At 38.9% G+C, this 20,360-nt stretch overlaps 1 protein-coding gene across 1 annotated transcript in view; it reads right to left on the bottom strand.

Moving 5' to 3' along the window:
- The window catches only part of CNNM1 (cyclin and CBS domain divalent metal cation transport mediator 1), a 580,179-nt gene that overhangs the window by 309,375 nt on the left and 250,444 nt on the right, over positions 1-20,360 (bottom strand). Inside the window, exon 6 of the mRNA XM_044056831.1 lies at positions 17,760-17,822. Within this exon, the coding sequence (XP_043912766.1) occupies positions 17,760-17,822 (63 nt within the window). The remainder of the gene's footprint in view (positions 1-17,759; positions 17,823-20,360) is intronic.

The raw sequence follows: 20,360 nt of genomic DNA, 5'->3' as shown, positions 1-20,360 counted from the left end.
AAACTTTAATGACACATTCCTTACACACACTGATACTTCGAATGGCGCAGTCTCCAGCATCATTTGTAGCCAGCCAGCCTGCTAAAGCCAATCACCTTGATGCAGTGCAGCAACATCCTGGTAACCATTTGTTACTTCCACTGGCTAGGTCTATACATGAGATGTGCAAATCTTTACTAACTTTGGAGGCCAGCCTCTTTTCTAAACTTATTACTAGTACCTACCAAGTTGTTAGAACTGACACCCACCTCAAACAACCATGCTCGCTTTGTCCTAAATCAGCACACAAGTCATCTTACTCTGAGGTACGTAAATCCCTGCCCCCAAATCCCCCAAATGTCAGAGGCCTCCAAGATGTAGGGTCAGTAAACAGAATGCTCAGTGACGCACTTAAAAACAAACAGTAATATAGAAATTGCAAACTGTAAAAAAAAAAAAAAAAAAACTACCCAGCTGACAAGCCAACAAGGACTAGCCACCACATCTAGCAACATCCTAGCTACAGACAGCTCCACGGTGAAACACCCATATGCACTGCTCACCATGTTGAGCAAAGAAAGGGTATTGGTAAGCTGCCTGTCAGGAGCCATTATGTCATTAAAGCCTTCAAGTCCCTTCATGCAAGGTACACAAATGATTTTGTCATTGTGCATGTCGGAGTGAACCATTTGAGAAATACCTTCCTGTTTCATATGATGTGAGACATGATGGAGTTCTCAGAATATGCATCTGACGCTGGTTTGAAACTAGTCTTAAGCAACATCCTATCACCACCAAGAATGCTGCTACAATACTAACAAAACATAATTTAACTAATGGTTTAGTTATTGCTGTCACTCTACATGGGGGTCCAGTACATCAGCAAGGAACAAGATGATTTATAGCTATATTTGCTTTGTCTGGGATGTCATGCATCTCTCTCTCATTCTGTCCTCAAACTTTTATGTGATGGCCAAAACTAGTGTCTTTTTTAGGCAAGGACAGACTCCTCAAACTACCCACATGGTCAAAGTGTAGTAGTACATTCAGTACTCGAAGCCTGAATAAGATATTGTACTCTTAGATCTTCCTGACCCTCAAACATAGATATCTGCATCGTTAATGAAACAGGGTTTCAGTACACAACACCCCCTCAGTGCAGAGTTTCAAATAACTTTATTAGTAAGTATTCAAATCACAGTACAGATTGTAAGGCAAGACAATAACCTTGAGCTCCTCCATTTCCTGTTTACCATTAATAAAAACTTGTCATAGCCAACTACCACACCCCCTCTGTTTCACCCTCAGCTGGTGAATCATAGCTAAACAAATCAAATACTATTCTGGAGGATTTCAGCTATCCTTACATTACGTGGATAACATATACTACTACAAGTATGCACAATACTTCCTACATTTCATAAACACTAACTTCACTGGCCAACTAGGAATGCAAAAATGCATTTTTCTTTTCGTCCATATTAGGTGACCATCAAGCCATATCTGTGAGTCCATCCTAGCACTCCACCTGTGTCCTGTACTGACAGGGTCTCCTACTGAGGCAGCACCTACTCCAAGGAGGCCTCCAAACTCTTTGTGCAGGATTTCAGACTCTGGGGCACACTGGGCAAGAAGCAGAAAGAGCTGGTAGAGAGGCCATTACCCTTTCATCCATGGGATTTTTCTTTGGCCTAAATCCCCTCCCCCATGCAGACCTCAGACATGTAGACTGGGAGGGCCACACTGAGCACATGTCCTGACCACATCTGTAATAGTGGGGGGGTCATTCCTTCTAAGTTCGTCCACCTCCCAGCCTGGCAACAATCTCATTGAGTCCAGGCCTCTGCAAGGGCTCAATGGGTGATGTCCAGCATGCTCCCTCCCTCATAGAATAGACATGGGGCATCCTCTCTGTAATACCTTCAATGTCCCTAGATGCTAATCAAAGTCAGGCTGCTTGGGCCTTGGTCAGGGCTTTTATTCCTAAATGCCTCAAAAATATTGGATTTGGATCTCACCAGTATAACCCATTACAGTTTACACCTGAATTTGCCTATTACTGGTTAAATCCAAAGACTCCTTAGTAATTTTCAGTATAAAGGTTAAACATGATTTGCCATTAAACTCTTCTATCTTTAGAGATTATTCAAGATAAAATGGTTATAGCTATCTGATGACCTGTTGCAATTTTCAGCACAGGCCCTTCCCTGACCCCATCTCACAAATAGCTACATTCATAGAATCCCTATATGCTCACCTAATGGTAGAATTGAGGCATAGGCCCCCTTAAGACACAAATACAATACAATACTAAGTCCAGTAATAGTAAGGTGGAATCATAGTATAAACAGTGCAGTAAAAGGAAGGCACTTGTCTGATTAAACTAAATACCACAACCTCTAAATGTGAAATAAGGAAAATCAAATCTGAAAAAATAAGAATGGACTGAAAATTGCCACCTATGTAAAGGAGAACCACAAGGCATTTTATAACTATTACAGAAACTTAGATGCAATACTTAATACTGCACTGAGAATACGTAACACATACTCATCCCCAAAGAACACGATCAACGTATTACATGATAAATTTAACTCTAACTTTATTATCTTCTCTCCAAGCTTCCCACCAGCACACCTTGCCTATTGGTATGGTCATACATACCCATCAGAACAGGTCCTGAGGACATTGATCAAGGACACAAACACTAGCTCCAAGGGTCAAGACAATACAGCTGGTTGTTTTCTTAAACTTGCTGCTAAGCCTATTCAATCTTAGACTCTAATGGATTCATGTCAGAGGTGCAGAGAACTGCTGTAGTCTTCCAACTCCACAAAGGAAGACCCACCACTAACCTTGGTAACTACAGACCCATAAGCCCCACCAGCCTTATCTGTAAGGCAATGGAACACATCATTACAGAACTTAACAAGGACATCAGCAGCCTGCAATACACTTGGCCAAAACCAGTTTTGGTGTGTTAAAAGTAGATCCTGCCTCCTTAACTTAATGGACATTTTTGGACAAGCCAACAATGACTGGGTGGAGGCAAATCAATGTACACTGCTCACATTGTCCTTGCAATGATCTCTGAGACCATCCCGCATTATGGATAAGCTTATCAAACTAAATGTAAAAATGTAAGCCCTTATGTAACTTGCTGGATAGAAAAATGGCTCCCTCACAAAACCTACTCTACTGGTGTACAGGCATGCACACATCAAAAAAGGATCATTTCTAGTGGTATCCCTCAGGGATCAGTTCTTGGCAGACTTCTATTTATTTATTTATTGACATTTGTTAACCGGGTTAGTCCAACTGGAATTTTGTCCCATTTTCAGTGAAGACCCGATGAGAAAAGCTCCAGATAGTACAATAAATCATTACAGTAGTAAACAAGCACAGCAAACAATAGAAACAAACACTAGCAACAGTTAGCACGTTTTTTCCTTTGGTTTTTTTTTTTTTTTTTTTTTTTTTCAGGAAAATACTATGTAACTTTACTAGTGGGGGAGAGTGCAGAGTGTGAGTGGGATCAACTGAGAGTGATTCCAATGTGGGGGGAGGAGAGAACTATGTAGGGTCATAGCAGGGGCAGATTCTGGAATTGAGTAAATGTGTCTTAAGTTTCTTTTTAAATAGTGGGGTGTGAGAGATTGAGCGTATGTCCAGGGGAAGTTTGTTCCAGGCTTGGGCCACAGAGTGTTTGTAGAGTAGCTTACCTGCTGACTTATTTGGGTGGTAAATATCAAGCAATTGTTGATTAGAGGTGCGGAGGAATCGAAATGGGGTGTAGAGAGAGACAAAGAGAGATATACATGGACAGTAGGAGGGTTTAAAGAGCATAGAGTGCAGCATGTGAAATTGGTAGAGATGTAGTAATTGTGGGAGTTCTAGCCATTGTAGAGACTTTAAAGCAATACAGTGGTGAGTGTTGTTTGGGGAGTTAGTGACGAATCTGGCTATTTTGTGGTAGGATTGTTGGAGTTTGTTCAGGGTAGTTGTTTGGATATTTGTGAGAACTGGAGCGGCATAGAGGAGAGAGGGGAGGAGAAGTGCTTGTCCTAGGGTGAGTCTAGCCTCGGGACTGAGATATTTTTTGTTCTGGTATAAGAGACCTAGTTTCTGATGTGTTTTCTTTATGCATTGCTGTATGTGTTGATTGAATTTTAGTTCGTCGTCGATGATGACCCCTAGGAGTTTGGTGTAGGTGTTAGGTTGGATAGCTGTATTATTACAAGACTTAATGACAAAGGAGGGTTTATGATGAGTAAGAGAATGGGGCAGAAAGAGTAAAAGTTTGGTTTTTGTGGGATTGAGGATCGGTAAGTTTTTTGAAAGCCATTGTTCAGTGGAAAGTAGAGATTTTTGGGTTAGGGAGTGTAGGTCAGAGATGTTGGCTGTAGAAATAATTGCGGAGTCGTCTGCATATTGTATGAAAGATGACTGATAGCAAGAGGTGAAAAGATCATTGGTGAAGATGTTGAATAAGAGGGGGGACCTAAGATGGAACCTTGTGGAACACCAGTAGAGATAGGCAAGAAAGGAGAAGGGGAAGAGAGCCATTTGACTGATTGTTCGCGTCTAGACAGATAACGAACCAGCTGAGGGTGGAGGTGGATAGGTGAAAGTTGGCAAGTTTAGACGGAAGTAATGGATGAGACACTGTACCAAAAGCTTTGGAGAGGTCAAGAAAGAGACAGGAAGTAAGTTTATTGTTGTCCAAAGATTCTGCAATGGTGTGAGTGAAGGAGAGCAGTAGTTGTGCTGTGATAGGGGCGAAAACCATGTTGGGTAGGGGTGAGTAAGTTGTGATTGAGAAGCTGAGTGTGGATACATTTTTCTATTATCTTAGATAGTGGGGACAGAATGGCAATAGGTCAATAGATGGAAGGGTCAGTGGAGTTACCTTCCTTTATGGAGAGGGATAGTGTAGAAAGATTTCCAAAGGGTAGGAACAGTAGATTCTTGCATAGATCTATTTATTAATATTGTCACTGGCAGGCAATAGAGTCAGCTGCGAGTTTGAGGAAGGTAGGAGGTAATTTGTCAGTAGAGGGAGAGCTGGGTTTGAGTCTGAGCAGTAGAGATTTGATGTAGGAAATGGGAACAGGCTTAAAGGAAAAAGAAGCAGTGTTGGGGGTGGGGGTGGGGTCAGGTAAACAGGAAGAGGTAGGTTGACAGGGTAGGAAATTTTGGATGGAGGAAATAAAATGTGAATTAAGTAGGGTAGCTGTTTCATCAGGAGTTGTGTTTGGGTAGGGGGAGGGGTTAGAGGGACTACCTGGGTAAAGGATGCTGTTAAGTGTTGTCCAAAATTTCCGAGGATTTGAATTATATTTGTGCTGGCCTGAGCTATAGAATGACTTTTTGTCTATTATTGCCTGTTTTTTAGCAAGATTGCGTAGTTTGTATTTGAGAAGAAGAGGTGTTTGTTTAGATTTGATCCAGGCTTTCCAGACACTGTCTTTTTGTTTCATGATGGACTTAGTTTCTTTTGAAAGCCATATATTTGGTATTTACTACTCTGATATAGAGATCAAAGTTAAGAGCTAACCAAGTGTGTAGATGATTGCAAGCAGAGAGCTATCAGAAGCTCTCCAAATGATTCCCAGATTCTCCAAGATGGTCTAACACATTCAAATAAATGACGCCGGGATCATGGACTTACGCTGAAAGTCAGAAAATGCAAAATGCAGTGTAATGCCATTTGACAAACATGGGCACCCATATAATTACCACAGCTAAGGACCTTAAAAAAGTGAAAATTATAACCATTCATAATCCTTTCCTTGGGTAGAGCTGCTTATCTTCAGTTATCTGAGACAGATCTACCAGACATGAGTCAGAAAATACATGGATGGATGAGATCAGGAACCTAAAAAAGAACACAATCAACGAGTAATCTAAACAATATAGTAAAAAATCTGTGGCGTTATAAATCCATGGTTGCTGCTTACAACTTCTATAAGACAAATCTCAGGAGCCTGGTGTATTTCTTAATGTTTTTTATTAATCTTTCAATCTTCAAAGCAGATGAGTGCAGTTCAAGTCAGAGTGACAACAATAAGAATGCATCATTTTATATGTACATGAAAGGGTTGTGCCACTGCTCCTGCCATCCCCAGGGTGTTTCCAGACTCTTGGGGGGGTGTACCCAGGGTGTGTGAATCCAGACTCTGGGGGAGTACCCAGGGTGAAGGGAGATCTGTGTCAAGCCACGCCTCCTAACATATTTTTTATGATGCATTATTTTGGCACCAAAAATTTAAACAATAGTATGAAGTTAGAACAGTTTTGGGGCTAACCAATGCATCAAGAACATCCATATTTTGTTTAAACAAAGAGAAGGTGAACAAGATAACCACCAAACAAGATAAAGAAGACAAACAGTATCATTTGATAATGTCCATAGTTGCAAAAAAGCAGTAGTGATTCTCAATATTCTCTCTTTTAAACTAAGATGTTATAAAAAGAATATTAAACTAGGTTCCTGAGTACTTGTGTGATAACGGGTGATTTCAGTTTTGTGCTTTCGCACGGGTGATTTCAGTTTTGTGCTTTCGCACAATCTTATTAGCTGTGCCTTGGGTGAAGAACCTGTTTTTTAACAGTTGGCGGGGGGGGGGGGGGGGGGGGTAAAATAGATGAAAAAAAACATGGAGAGAGAAATTTGTGCTTTCACTGTTAATGAAGCATCCTTTAACCACCACATACCTACTTTCATTACAAAATCCTTTTTCTCTGGCCAGACCATTTATCAGGAGTATATTTTGTAGGCTAAGGGAAGTTATCCACGTCTACTCATCCTTTATTCAAAGGTGCACAGAATACAATGCTCTTTTGGGTAGGCACCTGCCTAAATGTTGTGTCAGTGGAGCAACATGCAGCAAACTTGCCTTTGGTGCAGAAGGCTGTAGGTCCTATTCCCAAACCAGGTTGAACAATTGCTGACACTGCAGTGCGGCATAAAGGGGTGCTCCACTCCTGAGTGTGCTGTCATTTGGATGAGATGTTAAACTGAGGCCCTATCTGCTTGAGTTGGTAGTACATGGTACCTACTGAAGAGTCTGGGATGTTAAACCGAGGCCCTATCTGCTTGAGTTGGTGGCACATGGTACCTATTGAAGAGTCTGGGAATTTCTCCGATGCCTTAGCTAAATTTCCCTTAGTATAAATACCACATAAGGTCTCCCATGAAAAAAGGGCTTCTGGCCTAGTAGCACTAATCTGATCAACAATAAAGATAATAAATACATGACTCAACTTGAATGACTGAAGTGTTTCCAGACAAAGAAAGTTAAGGACATGTCTTCTATGTGCAAAACCACCTTAAAGCATTTTTTTTCTTTTTTTCTAATTTTTTACAGACTTTTGGGGGAGACGCTTTGCCTTGTCTGCAAAGGCTCAAAAAGATCCACTCCTATGTGGCCTCCTGCAGACCTGCAAAACAAACAACTGCTCAAAGGAACTAAACTTCCATCGTATAGTAAACAGGACCTAGTGGCAAGATGGAAATCTCTCTCAAAAAATCTTGCTTTTATGGAATAGGCTATCCTTTAATGTAAAAGTAGCACCCTGACCATTTGCAAATATAACCTGGACAAATGGATGAGAAAATGTTAAATTCACCCCTGGTATGGCCTCTCAAACTCCCATTAGAAAGAGAGAAAAATAAGGTAGTAATTACTTTGTGTTGTAGGATTGTGATGAAATGGGATCTTTAAAATAGGCTACAACTGATATATCTGATCAAGAAGCATAGTATGAAACTATAATGCTGCTAGTGCAAGACAAGTGAAGTTTTTTATAAGGATATGGGCACAGATGATAACTCTAGCTGGAGAAGACAACATAAGATGGGTAAACTTAGTGCTGATAGCCTCCCCTCCCCCCACCAGCACTAACTCAATATCTGCTCCCATACTCAACTGCACATCAAGCCTTGTGAATTATGGAGACAAAGCAGAGACAATAGCAGTATGTCCTAAGAAAGGGAGATCATCTACCCAATAGAGCTATTTACCTCGTGCGCTATAGGACCCACAGCATTTTGTGCTACGAGTTTTCTCTTGCAAAGAAAAACTGAAGCACCCAATTTGTGAAGCGTTACTGCTTTATACAAGCCAATGTATTAACTAAGGTGAGTCAGGTATATAGGAATACATGTGCTAAGGAAGTAAAACAAATACAAGTTTGCAAGATTATGTCCCTTAAGCTATGAGCTTATCTATCATCACACATCACCCGTGTATCGGCTTGTGTGTATGTGTATATATATATATATATATATATATATATATATATATATATATATATATATATATATATATATATATACACACACACACACAGTAAGTTGTTTAGAAAAATGTTTTAAAGGCCTTAAATGTGTTCTAAATCATTCAGTGGTGGTTAATTTTAGACTATTTACATAATTTTAACACATCTCTTTAAACATTAAATCTACAATCGATAGGGATGACTGCAATTAGGGATTGAGACAGTAGGCAAGAGAAGGGCCAGAATTTATTGGAGAAAACTGGCAAAGAAACCAAGGTATTCGGAGGAAATAACTAGAGAGAGAAAGATGGCAGAGTTGGAAGATGCCAAAAATGTATTTGGACTGCAGGTTAGAGACTGCCTTCCCTATCAAGGATTGATATCCGAGTACAGGCAAAGAGAAAGAAATGGGGGGGTCCTAAATTTTTATTTATTTTTTATTTATTTATTTATTTTATATTTGTTGACCGGCAGTGTCCGACTGGACGCAAGTCCATTTTCAGTGGAGGCCCGGGGAGAAAAGCTCCACAGTTAAAATAAACAGTCAGTAGTTACATTGGATTACATAGCGATTAACAATTTACATAGCAATTACTTACAACATATTACAGATGAAGAACATAGTACATCAGTAGACAACTAGAATCTTTATCTGTGAAGTACATAACAGACATTAACAAATGTTAAAATAAGAAGTTCCTGCTGTATAATAAGTACTAGGCTTATGAGCATCTGAGCTTGCTATAATCAAGGTAGTTAGTGGAGTGGAAAGAAAGGTAGTGGTTGGATGGGGTGGATGATATTAGAATGGGAGTTGCAAGGGCATAGCCAGCATGTTTTTAGGTGCGCTTTTAGTAAAGTTTTGAAGTGGGTGCATGATGGTACGGAGGTAATTGTGGGTGGGAGGGAGTTCCATAATTTGGCTATGGTGCAAGAGAATAGTGCTTCACCAGCAGAGTTATTGGCTTTAGTGATCTGCAAGTGATTTTTGTTGCTGGATCTTAGTGGTCTGGTGGTGCGATCGGGTTGGAGTAGATTCTGGAGGGATGGGACATTTAGTGGATGGTTTACTAGTTTGTGGGTGAGTGAGAGTTGATACCATTGAAGGAGGTGAGGGAGTTAAAGCTAGCCCAGTTCAGCAAGTGAGAGACAGTGGTGACTACGGTAGGATGCCCCTGTGGCGAATTTGGCAATTTTGTTGTAGCAGGTCTCTAGCTTGTTTAGATCGCATTGCCTTAGGTTGGTATATATTGGAGAGGCATAAAGTAGGGTGGAGATAAGGTGGGAATTTGCTATTGAAATCTTTGCTGAGAAGATGCTTATTTCTGTATAACCCTCCTATTTTTTTGTGGACTTTTTTATGGTCATGGATATGTGAATGTCACATTTTAGTTTATTGTCTATTTCCACTCCTAGCAATTTGGTGTGTTCAGTTGGGTATATAGTGGTGTTGTCTTTTGCTGTGATGTTAAAGTGAGAGTTGTTTTGAGTATGTTTGGTGGGTTGGAAGATGAGTAGTTTAGTTTTGTTTGGGTTGAGTATTAATTGGGCATTGGATAACCAAGTTTCAACAGAGGAAAAGGCTTCCTGTGTGACTTTTTGCAGTTTGGGTAGGGACTGGGCTGAGCAGATGATGGTCGAGTTATCTGCGTATTGTATGAGTGTGCCATGTGTGGTGGCAGAGGCTAGATTATTTGTGAAAACAGAGAAGAGTAGGGGTCCAAGGATGGATCCTTGGGGAACCCCTATGGAGACAGGTAGTTGGGGAGATATGTCATTCTGCCATACAATGGATTGTTGGCGGTCAGACAGGTAACTGAAACCAGTTGGTGACTGATTGTGAGAAGGATAGGTTATTGAGGACAGAGATAAGTTGTTTGTGTGGGACCATGTCAAATGCTTTAGATAGGTCTAGGAAAGTAGCAGAGGAGAGATAGCCATTGTTTTTATGTTGAAGGATAGTGTTAGTAAAGGAGAGTAAGGCAGTGGTGGTGCTATGGTTTGGTCGGAAACCATGCTGAGTATTGGAAAGGAGGTTGTTAGTAAGGAGGTAGTCTGAGACCTGAGTGTGTATGCATCTCTCTAGTATTCTGGAGAGTGGAGAGAGAATCGCTATGGGGCGGTAATTGGTTAGTTCTGTGGAGGGTCCGCCTTTGTGGAGGGGAATTATATGTGATACTTTCCACAGTGTGGGAACATAACTTTCTGACGGAGATCGGTTAATCAAGATGGATACTGGGTAGGCCACAGCATCAGCTGCGATTTGTAGGTATTCACTTGGAAGGTTGTCTGCTGCTAATTTGGTTGGTTTAAGTTTAGTTAAGAGTTTTTTTATGTTGGAGGTAGGTACAGGAGAAAAACAGAAGGCAGTGGGGAGATTAGTAGTTGAAGGTGTGGGTTGGAGGGGAGGGGGGTTGTGTTGTTTAGCTAGTGATAGTATGGTTTGTGTGAAGTGTGTGTTGAATGAGGTAGCAATATTTTCTGAGGAGTGAGGGATGTTAGGAGGAGGGGTAGTGACTTTACCTGGGTGGAGGATGGAGTTTATGGAGGACCAGAATTGTTTGGGGCTATGTTCGGAGGAGTCTAGGGCAGACTGGTAATATTGGAATTTGTCCTGTTTTATTAGCTTTTTTACTCTATTGCGTAGTTCTAAGAATTTCTGACTAGTTGAGGGGGTCTTGGTTTTGCGCCAGTGCTCCCAGGCTTTATCCCTGTTTTTCATTTCTGACTTAGTGGTTTTCTGTAGCCATGGGGAGGGTTGTGGAAAGTCTTATGGGGGCATGGTAATTAAGGATGCTCAGGAAGGTAGTATTAAAAATGCAACTGCGTCATCAAGACTGAGGTACTTTAGAGGATGCCAGTTACATTCTTTGAGGGATGAGATGAATGTGAGTGGGTTAAAGTTTATTTTTTTACGTATCTGATGGTAGACAGGTTTAGCTTGGTATAGGTATTTTTTCAGTAGGAATGTTGGGGAGTGAACACTGAGGCTATCTGATAAAGCAGCCTGTTATATATGACTGGGGGGCTCTTACTGACTAGTATCCAATCCAGGGTAGTGTGCTTGCTGGAGTTTTTATTTATCCTGGTTGGCGACTGGACTAGTTGGGTGAAGCCATGAAGGTTTACATGATGGGTTGGATGGTTGCCAGAACAGGATTGCCAGTCAATATTGAAATCACCTAAAATTATAGTTTCTTGGGGGAGATGGTGGGTAGACCAGCTGAGGAGGTTTTCTAGTGGAGGGAGGTTTTGGCCAGGTGGGAAGTAGCATCCAATTATGTTGATGGTTTTGTTTTGGTTTATTTTGAGGTTGGTATATATTATTTCTTCATTGCCTATTTGTGGAGCTGATGATTTTAAGATCTGGATGTTTAGATGCTGTTTAAATATTATAGCTACACCACCTCCTTTCTTGTTTAGCCGGTCTACTCTTAGTATGCCATAACCTGTAGGGAGTATTTGCTCACTGGTAATGACTAAATGAAAGACCAGCTGCCATTAAAAAAGGAATAATTAGTAAAACCTATAAAATATTGCACGATAATTATAATAAGAATCTGAAGACCTTAGAAAGGATTGTTAATAGAGATTGGAAAAGAAATTCACAATGAAACAATTGGAGGATATATGTATGCCCCCCAAATATGCAACAAGGTCTGAAAGCTATAGGATTTTTGCCTGGAAATGTTTACATATATACAGTGGTTATAAAAGCGTACACACCCCTGTTAAAATGCCAAGTTTTTGTGATATAAAACAGTGAGACCACAATAAATAATTTCAAAACTTTACCCACCTTTAACGTGACCTATAGCCTGTACAATTCAATTGAAAAACAACCAAATCTGTTAGGGGAAAAAATAAAAAATGTACAATAAGCTGGTTGCATAAGTGTCCACACCCTTAAACTAATACTTTGTTGAAGAACCTTTTGATTTAATTACAGCATTCAGTCTTCTTGGGTAGGAGTCTATCAGCATGGCACATCTTAACTTGGCAATATTTGCCCACTCGTCCTTGCAAAAGCACCCCAAATCTGTCAGCTTGTGGGGTATGTACACTTTTTATATCCACTACATTTTTATACCCCAAGTAAACTCCAGAGAATTTTTCCTCAGGCAGACAGTAAGAGTTGGAGGTGTGAAGGGGAAGAAAGATGTAATTGTGAACATATTTTCTGGGAGTGCAGTGAGTTTGTGGGCTTTAAGGATTTCCTGCTGGATGCATTGTCTGAGATGTTGGGTGGGCAGATTGGTCTAATAAGGGAGATGATTTTTCTGAGCTATGATACAGAATTGAAATTGTCCTGACATGGTAAGGCCTTGCTGTGTTAATAATGGTGGCTGCCAAAAAAGCAATTACTAGAAAATGGAAAAAATCTAAACCAACTACACTGGAAGTAGTGAAAATAGTAACACAGATAAGATATCTGGAAATGAGATCTTTATAAATGGGGTAGGTGAAAACTACATAGGAAAAATTAGGAATTGTGGTAACAATACATACAAGGGAGGAATGAGGTCTAAAAGGTGACAGGACTTAGATGAGCTATGTAATGTCTGAGTGAGAAAGATTGGGTAGATTATAAGGGATGTATAATCAAAGCAGCCCAGAGGATGTTTTGTAGTGGGGGTGCAAATCCTGTGGCTCGATAATGGATTGGGGCCCCCATACACATCCACCCCGCAGTCATTCCACTGTCCCATTACTTAGCTATTTCTCCCCACAGTTACCATAAACACTGTTCAAAACTCAGTGTGCATACTGTTTTCTGCTTCACTTCTATAATGATTACAAATAATTGGATTTAATTTAAAATATTTATTTCAAATTTTATAGCACAAACACTGACCAGACATTTGCTAAACAAAACAATACAGTCTCACAATGAAAACAGACTTCGCAATAAAACTTCTATGCCCTTGAACTCACATTAACTGAAACAGCATTGAAACCCACAATCAAAGAAAATGCATCTTGCCAGTGGTGGATTAAGTTTACCTTTGGGCTGTTTTCAAATCATAGTCCCCTTGCACACATTTTTAGGACCATGCAAACATGCAAGAGTTCTTTGATTGACCTTCCTGGTTGTATAAAATTACAGCTATTGTATAATAAAGCACCGCTGTTTAGGGTGTGTTTTAAATTTATAGTTTTGAACATTTTTCCAGTAAGCATTAAAACAAAATATATGAACCAATAATGACAAAACTGCCCAATTCAGAACATTTCAGCGATAAATGGCCCCTCAAACCTCTATAATCACAATCCACCAATATCAGTCAATATGCATACTCTGCAGAAGTAAAAGAAATCTGAATAATTCCACTTAAGAGATCTGTAACTATTGAAGAGGTTGCTGCTAGCAAACAACTTTATATTTCAGTGTTTTATCTACACATTCAATGTCAGCTGTCCTTGAATAAATTGCCTATGTTATGTTAAAAAAATGGTAAGCTAGTAATATTGCAATAGGGAATGGGTAGCAAACTGAAAACAGCTTCATAGTTACTAGGTATCTCATCCAAAGGAAAACCTACTCAGGACTGCACCCCCCCCCCCCTTAAAATACAACACGATATTAGTAACCATGTACTTGCTGTGGGAGTACAACCCACAACCTTCTGTATCAAAAGCAAGAATACTACCCATTGTGCTACAAACACTGCTTTTAAGTTTTATACCACAACAGCGATACCATTTGCTAAACAAAACAGTTGCTCATTGTAAACAGACTCAGCATGAGCAGCAGTAAACTTCTCTTGAAGTTCACAGTTCCTTGAAAATGCACTTGAAACTCAGTTCCCTGAAAAATTAAGCTTGGTAGTTTAAGTAGAGGATTCAGACTCTTGTTTCCTGTAACTAAGATACAGGATTTGAGCCTAAGTAAATTACTAACCACCTGCTATCTCTAACTAGGGCATTTCACTCTCACACACCGACACCTCAACCTCTTAGTGCAAGAAATATGGACAGAGCCTACAATAAATTGGGACAGATTATAAATATTGCTCTTGTGAACTTAGAAAATTGCTAGAATAACCTGAATTTGTGTTGGTATGCATTTTTTGTAAAGGAGATAAAGACAAACTCTATCTGTCATTACTTAGCAACTTCAGTCTTTTTATGATGAATAGACCAAAAATATGGGGCAAAACCTATATAGTTGAGAGGTATGCTACCTGCCTCCCTCTTACACACACACACACACACACACACACACACACACACACACCTCCCTGTTATACACCCACACATACCTCCCTCTTATACACATGCGTACGCACACAAGTGCACACAAATGCTTAAAGTCACACACTAACTTGTAAAGCTGTATATTCTGCAATATACAATGATAACCTGCCATTCTCTCACCAGTCTAACCATAATCACAATTTGCATCTTCCTTTTAGCTCATACAAAACAATACCCCCTTCACATTAACATCAAACAAACAAACAAAAAAAAAAAACAGTACCATAGCAGCAGGAAAAATATATCTTCACATTTACAAATACAGTATCATCCATTTACCCTGCCCATTTACCTCAGGAAAAAACAAACACACAAAAAAAAAAAAAAAAAACAGGAAAAAAGCTCATTCAGAAGGAAAAAATAAGCAAGGACACTACTACACGAAATACAAGGAATACATTATCAGCTGCTAAGTACTTTAGTAATTTGTGGATAGATTTATTTCTTAACTGAGTAAATCATCTGATTTTATGCATTTCTCAACCAAAGCACGGTATGACAGACCATACCTTTTTGTTTTAGTTTTTTAACAGTTTTTCAACACATTTCAATAATCTCACATTATTACATTATAGTTTCCATAATAAGGACTCATAAACATTATGCAAAGTATTAGATTGCATTAATATCATTTTTTTGGATTACTTAAGACAGTCTTCCTTATTATGCCTTGTTGCATCACTCTTTCTCACTTTTCAAACTTTTTCCCAACTATTAATATTCAGTTTAGAGGTTCCTTCTTTGCTTTCCTCATCTCCATCTTATCTCTAAATTATTCTTCGTTTATGATCCCCACCGTTCTTTTCCCATTTTTATACTGCTCCCATTCCCTCGTTTGCAGTGCTCCCAATTCTTCTTCGTTCTTACTTTCTGTCCATTCACTCTCTATGGCCTAACCCTACTTTACTCCAGCATGCTTTTGCCCCTCATCTGTATATTTGACTATGTTCCCTTCTTTCTAAGCTCTCACTGTTTTCCCCATTGCAGGTTGTAATTCCAAATGTTTTGCTTTAGGCCATTTCCTCCTTAAGATCTCAACTCCAAACAGACAGAACTGCCACGAGTCTAGAATCTCCATCTGAAATATCTCCCTCTAGATTCTCCTGGCAGTTTTCCACAGCTGTCTAATTTCCTCACATGCCCCCTACATATGTAACTGATATGCATCTGGCATATCATACCCCCAGCAGCATGATGTCTGAACTCACCCATCTTTTAGGCTCATAGTTTCATAGGCAGTTGCTAGGCAGGCAGTCTGGGAAATGATTAAGGATCCTAGCTCAAGTTCGCAAATTTTCCAAAGTAATATCTAGTTAAGTGACTTGTCCAACATCACACAGTAGGCAAATAAAGGGGAAAGGTTCAGTCCTGTATCCTTATCACAAGCAACAGTTACCTGAGTTCAGTACCCCATGTGCACTAATCTAGTATGGCAGACCATACATTTGTCCAGCAATGGGTGGATGACTAAAAAGGTTGTTAACCTCAAGTGATCAGGATGCTAGCCGAAGGATGCCCCAGCAGGAAGCATCCCTGAATGCATATTTGTGTTCTATATTACCACTTGACAAACATAATGCTAATGCTTTATTATAACAATACATACAGATCAAGGACACAGGTTCAAACATGAGTGACTGCAACTAGTATAATGCGTACGTGTAAACCGATGGTTGTGGACTTATTCTAACAAATGACGCAGCAAGAGAAATGTATTTCTTTATGTATATCTACATTTGTATCTATATATCAGTCTCTCTAATATACACGCTAAAGCTACATTGTGCCATTATGCAATAAAATTCATAGGACAGAGTTCTGAATTTGTGTTCGAATCACAATGTTGTATCCTTCAACTTAAGTTAATGTATACATTCTTCATGCTACACTTCACTGCAAAGGTTTTTTAACATAACTTGCATCAAAGACAAAAAATATGGAAGTATAACAAGAGAGACCACAAGGTTTGTCAACAGAGGAGCTTTACTTTCAGTAATAACTGAAGTGAAGAATGACTTGTATAAGCATCCTGTGAGCCTTGATATACAGTCATAACCATTCAATTGCAGCAAGACTTGGAACTAAATAGCTCAATATGTTTAACATATAGTGCCACTGATTGACTTTTTAGTGTGTAAATGCTTTGATCCTATAATACGGAAAAATGTATGATGCTGATAGCACCTTCTTATTAAAAATGGAAACAGCAGTGTTTATCTGTTGAGTAAATGTCTGGATAAAGTAAGTCAAGACATGAGCACAAGAGTCTACAAAATAACCATTTTAATGACTTTATACTGGTGTAACAGTACATCAGACTACACACTTACACTCAACCACCCGTACAAACAGATGGAATGGAAGCTTGCATACTTACTGAAACAGACAGAATGCATGCGTACACACACACAGACCCCCTACCTATCAATTTCTTACTTAAATACACACACACCCCTACCAACCTTTTACAAACGCACACACCTACCTCTCACTTGTCAGTTCATGGTCCGCACTTACAATGTCTTCTGGCATTCAAATTCCACGTGCGTGTGGAAGATGAAGACATAAACATCAGGTCACACAGACACGACGGGTATGGGTGACTTGTTTTCGTCATGTGTGTTTGTGCGACTGGGCATTTGGCATTATTCTTAAAGAACACCACCCTTAAAAAAAGTTTTTTTTATTTACTTTTATTTTTTTTTTAATTAAAAAAAAAAATAATAAATCTCCCGGCCAGCAGTCAAAATCTAAGGGGGGTGCAGTTTGCACCTGCCTGCAGGCGGCCATGTGTATAACCTTTGTAACTGGGAGTGCGTGAGTATGGTTTGCGATGCAAAATGCTTGCAATTAGGGTTGTATCAGTGTGATTTGTTTTCATTTATATAAATGTATGATTGCCTATGTAGTAAGTGATGGTTTAATAAAGATATTTTGTTTCTTGTTATAAAAAAAGGCAGGAATTGAATAATTTATGTAATATTGCTAATTTTATATAATATAGCAATATATGTGACGTATGATGTTTATGACTGTAAATTTGCCTATGTCACAAGTGATAATTCAATAAAAGTGTTTAAAAAAATTAAATCTACAATCAAACTTAGACATTTTCAATACAAGTTCCCTTTACTGCATGAAGTCTTATGATGGGGAACGTGTCTGCAACCAGTAATTTAATTACCTCTTGAAAATGAACAATTGTGAAGTGATAACAAAAACTAGCCACTCTTGTTTACCTGGAGAACCTGCAAGTGATTCACCTCTGCTGAAAGCGAAGTTTCGAGAAACAGAAACAGGCACTAGATGGACACAGGGAGAGAAGAAATAAATAAATACAGGAGGAACACATAAGAAAAGCCAAGAAAACAAAAATGCAGGAGTAATGACAATGTTATAGGCACAGCAAAACATCACAGAAGCTAAAGAAACTGTTGTCAAAACATGTTCTATCACTGTTCTTAGAGACACTGGTGACAAAATCTGCAACAGAATGGGAAGCATAAAACAGTTCATACACAAAAATGTTTAGTGTTCAGAAATAAATCATCAGGTGGATGAGAATGGGTGAAGGATGAAGATGGAGAATTGATATATATTATCAGCTTCACCACCATGTATTTGAGACTGTCCTATAGAAAAGAAACCCAAGCATGATTTACATTCCAGACTGCATACATTTTAAAGATGTACTCATTATATTAACCCCCTCCTCTTTTTAAGACACATTTTCCATTGACTGTGGTAGCACGCAGACACTTTCTGATGCATGGATTATACAACTCTAGTTAAATATTACAGATTTGTTCCATTTCAACATTTCAGTTTGCAGAAACTGCAAGTTTCATATCCACTCTTGTATCCACATTGTGTTTCATTTACAAAGCCAAACCCTTTATCAATACAGTATTTAACATCAATTTTATCACATTGAATTTCAATAAATGTTCCTCCCTGCAGTCATATCTTTCTGACTTCCTCAATAATACTGCATTCCAAACAATATTTGGGAAAGTCAGTTTGCTTATGTACAAGAAACAATAACACAAATGTCCACTCCAGACATTCTGTCAGGATGTTATTGCACTCTATGCTGTTTTGGAAATGCCTCTGTAGATGCCTTCTTGGATATCTTTATATAGCTACTTCTCTGTATATCTTTTAGTCAGAGGCTTCTAGATAACCAAAGCCATAATTATGCCCCAGAGAAACTGATGAGTATATTTGTTTTGAACAGAGGTCTCTATTCTCAGAAACTTTCCATTCTGAGTGCGAACAATAAAATATTTTTGCAGCTCACATTTAACCTTCCTTAACTGCAGCTGCATTTCAGTGGAACTTTACTCCAAGTTCACTTTTCTTCTATTTTAAAGAAGTGAAACGTCTTGCTCTTTTGTCATAGCAAAACTTCTATGTGACACACAAGCTTTCAGTCATTCTTCCACCAAACTCATGTTTTAACGCTGTAATATATCTTTCATGCTATTCGATACCCCACAAAAATTTGCCAACAGCTCTGCAATAAAAATAATAGAACCACATGCAATTATACTGCTTCATGAAATCTAAAAGAAATCATTCAGTACACCACCCAATAATAAAGTTTATAGTGATTTTTCTTCCTTTTTTTGTATTTGTTTTGCTTAAGCCGCAGAAATACCCTGGAATACTTAATAAACATTACCCCCCCCCACACACACACACACACACATAAAACATGCAGTTCACTCAACTACCAATTTGTCAACTCCAACCAATTCCGACCACTTAAAAGAAAGCTCCCAAAAAGGTCAGTCCTATACTTTGTCCTTGTTACGTCAAACCAAGTATCCGTCCCTTCACAGACCTAAATTTTAACATGATTATTTTCCAAAATGACTCCTGTAGCCTGGAGTTCCCTTCCATCTGAAATTAAAAACTCAAAACAAATTCACCATATTTAGAACAAAAAAATTCACCTAACAGAAGACAACAGATGTAATAATGACAAAGGCTAACATTATGGACTTGATCTTTAACTTTAATCTGTAAGAGCAAAATTATACTCATTTATTCCTGTAATATGGTATGACTGACAACGAAGTGGCATGAAAACCCTGTGTAGTGTAATACATAGACACTAATGCTGCATTTTAAGATTTAATGACTAGTGCAAATGTAACAGTACTCCTATAATACTCCTTTCTACAATGAAAAGTTACAATGCTTAACAAAGAATGCATACTCCTACACTGTTAATCAGCTACCTTATTAACTGTCTACCATATTGTTAACTGCTTTGATGCTAACCTATCATTTGTCACTAATTTGTGTAACTACTTCTGGTACAGGTTGTTGCTGAAAAGTGGCAATGGACCAGCGCATCTACCCAGTTAACAAATGATAAACCGATAACTACTTTGTCAATCAGTAGATTAGCAGGTGAGAGAAACCATGAACGTGAGTATTTTCTTGTACTTCAACAAAGCTAGATAACATAACAGCCACTAGTAATGCTCTCAGGCTTTCTTCAGCTTTTCTTGTACTTCAACCAAGCTAGATAACATAACAGTCACTAGTAATGCTCTCACGCTTTCTTCAGCTTTTCTTGTACTTCAACAAAGCTAGATAACATAACAGTCACTAGTAATGCTCTCACGCTTTCTTCAGCTTTTCTTGTACTTCAACAAAGCTAGATAACATAACAGTCACTAGTAATGCTCTCAGGCTTTCTTCAGCACATTTTACACAGTCCAGTAGTATTTTGTACGTCTTGTGCCAATAGCTACGCCAATATGTTCCTTGCATACTGGGAAGAACGTGTATTATTTAGAGAAAAGCTTTTTAAGGAGCATGTGATA

The sequence above is a fragment of the Protopterus annectens genome, chromosome 14.part0 (assembly GCF_019279795.1).
Source record: "Protopterus annectens isolate FY-2018-M chromosome 14.part0, PAN1.0, whole genome shotgun sequence".
NCBI lineage: Eukaryota > Metazoa > Chordata > Ceratodontiformes > Protopteridae > Protopterus > Protopterus annectens.
Note: the sequence above shows the minus strand (reverse complement) of the source record. Positions and strands in the feature narration are given on the sequence as shown.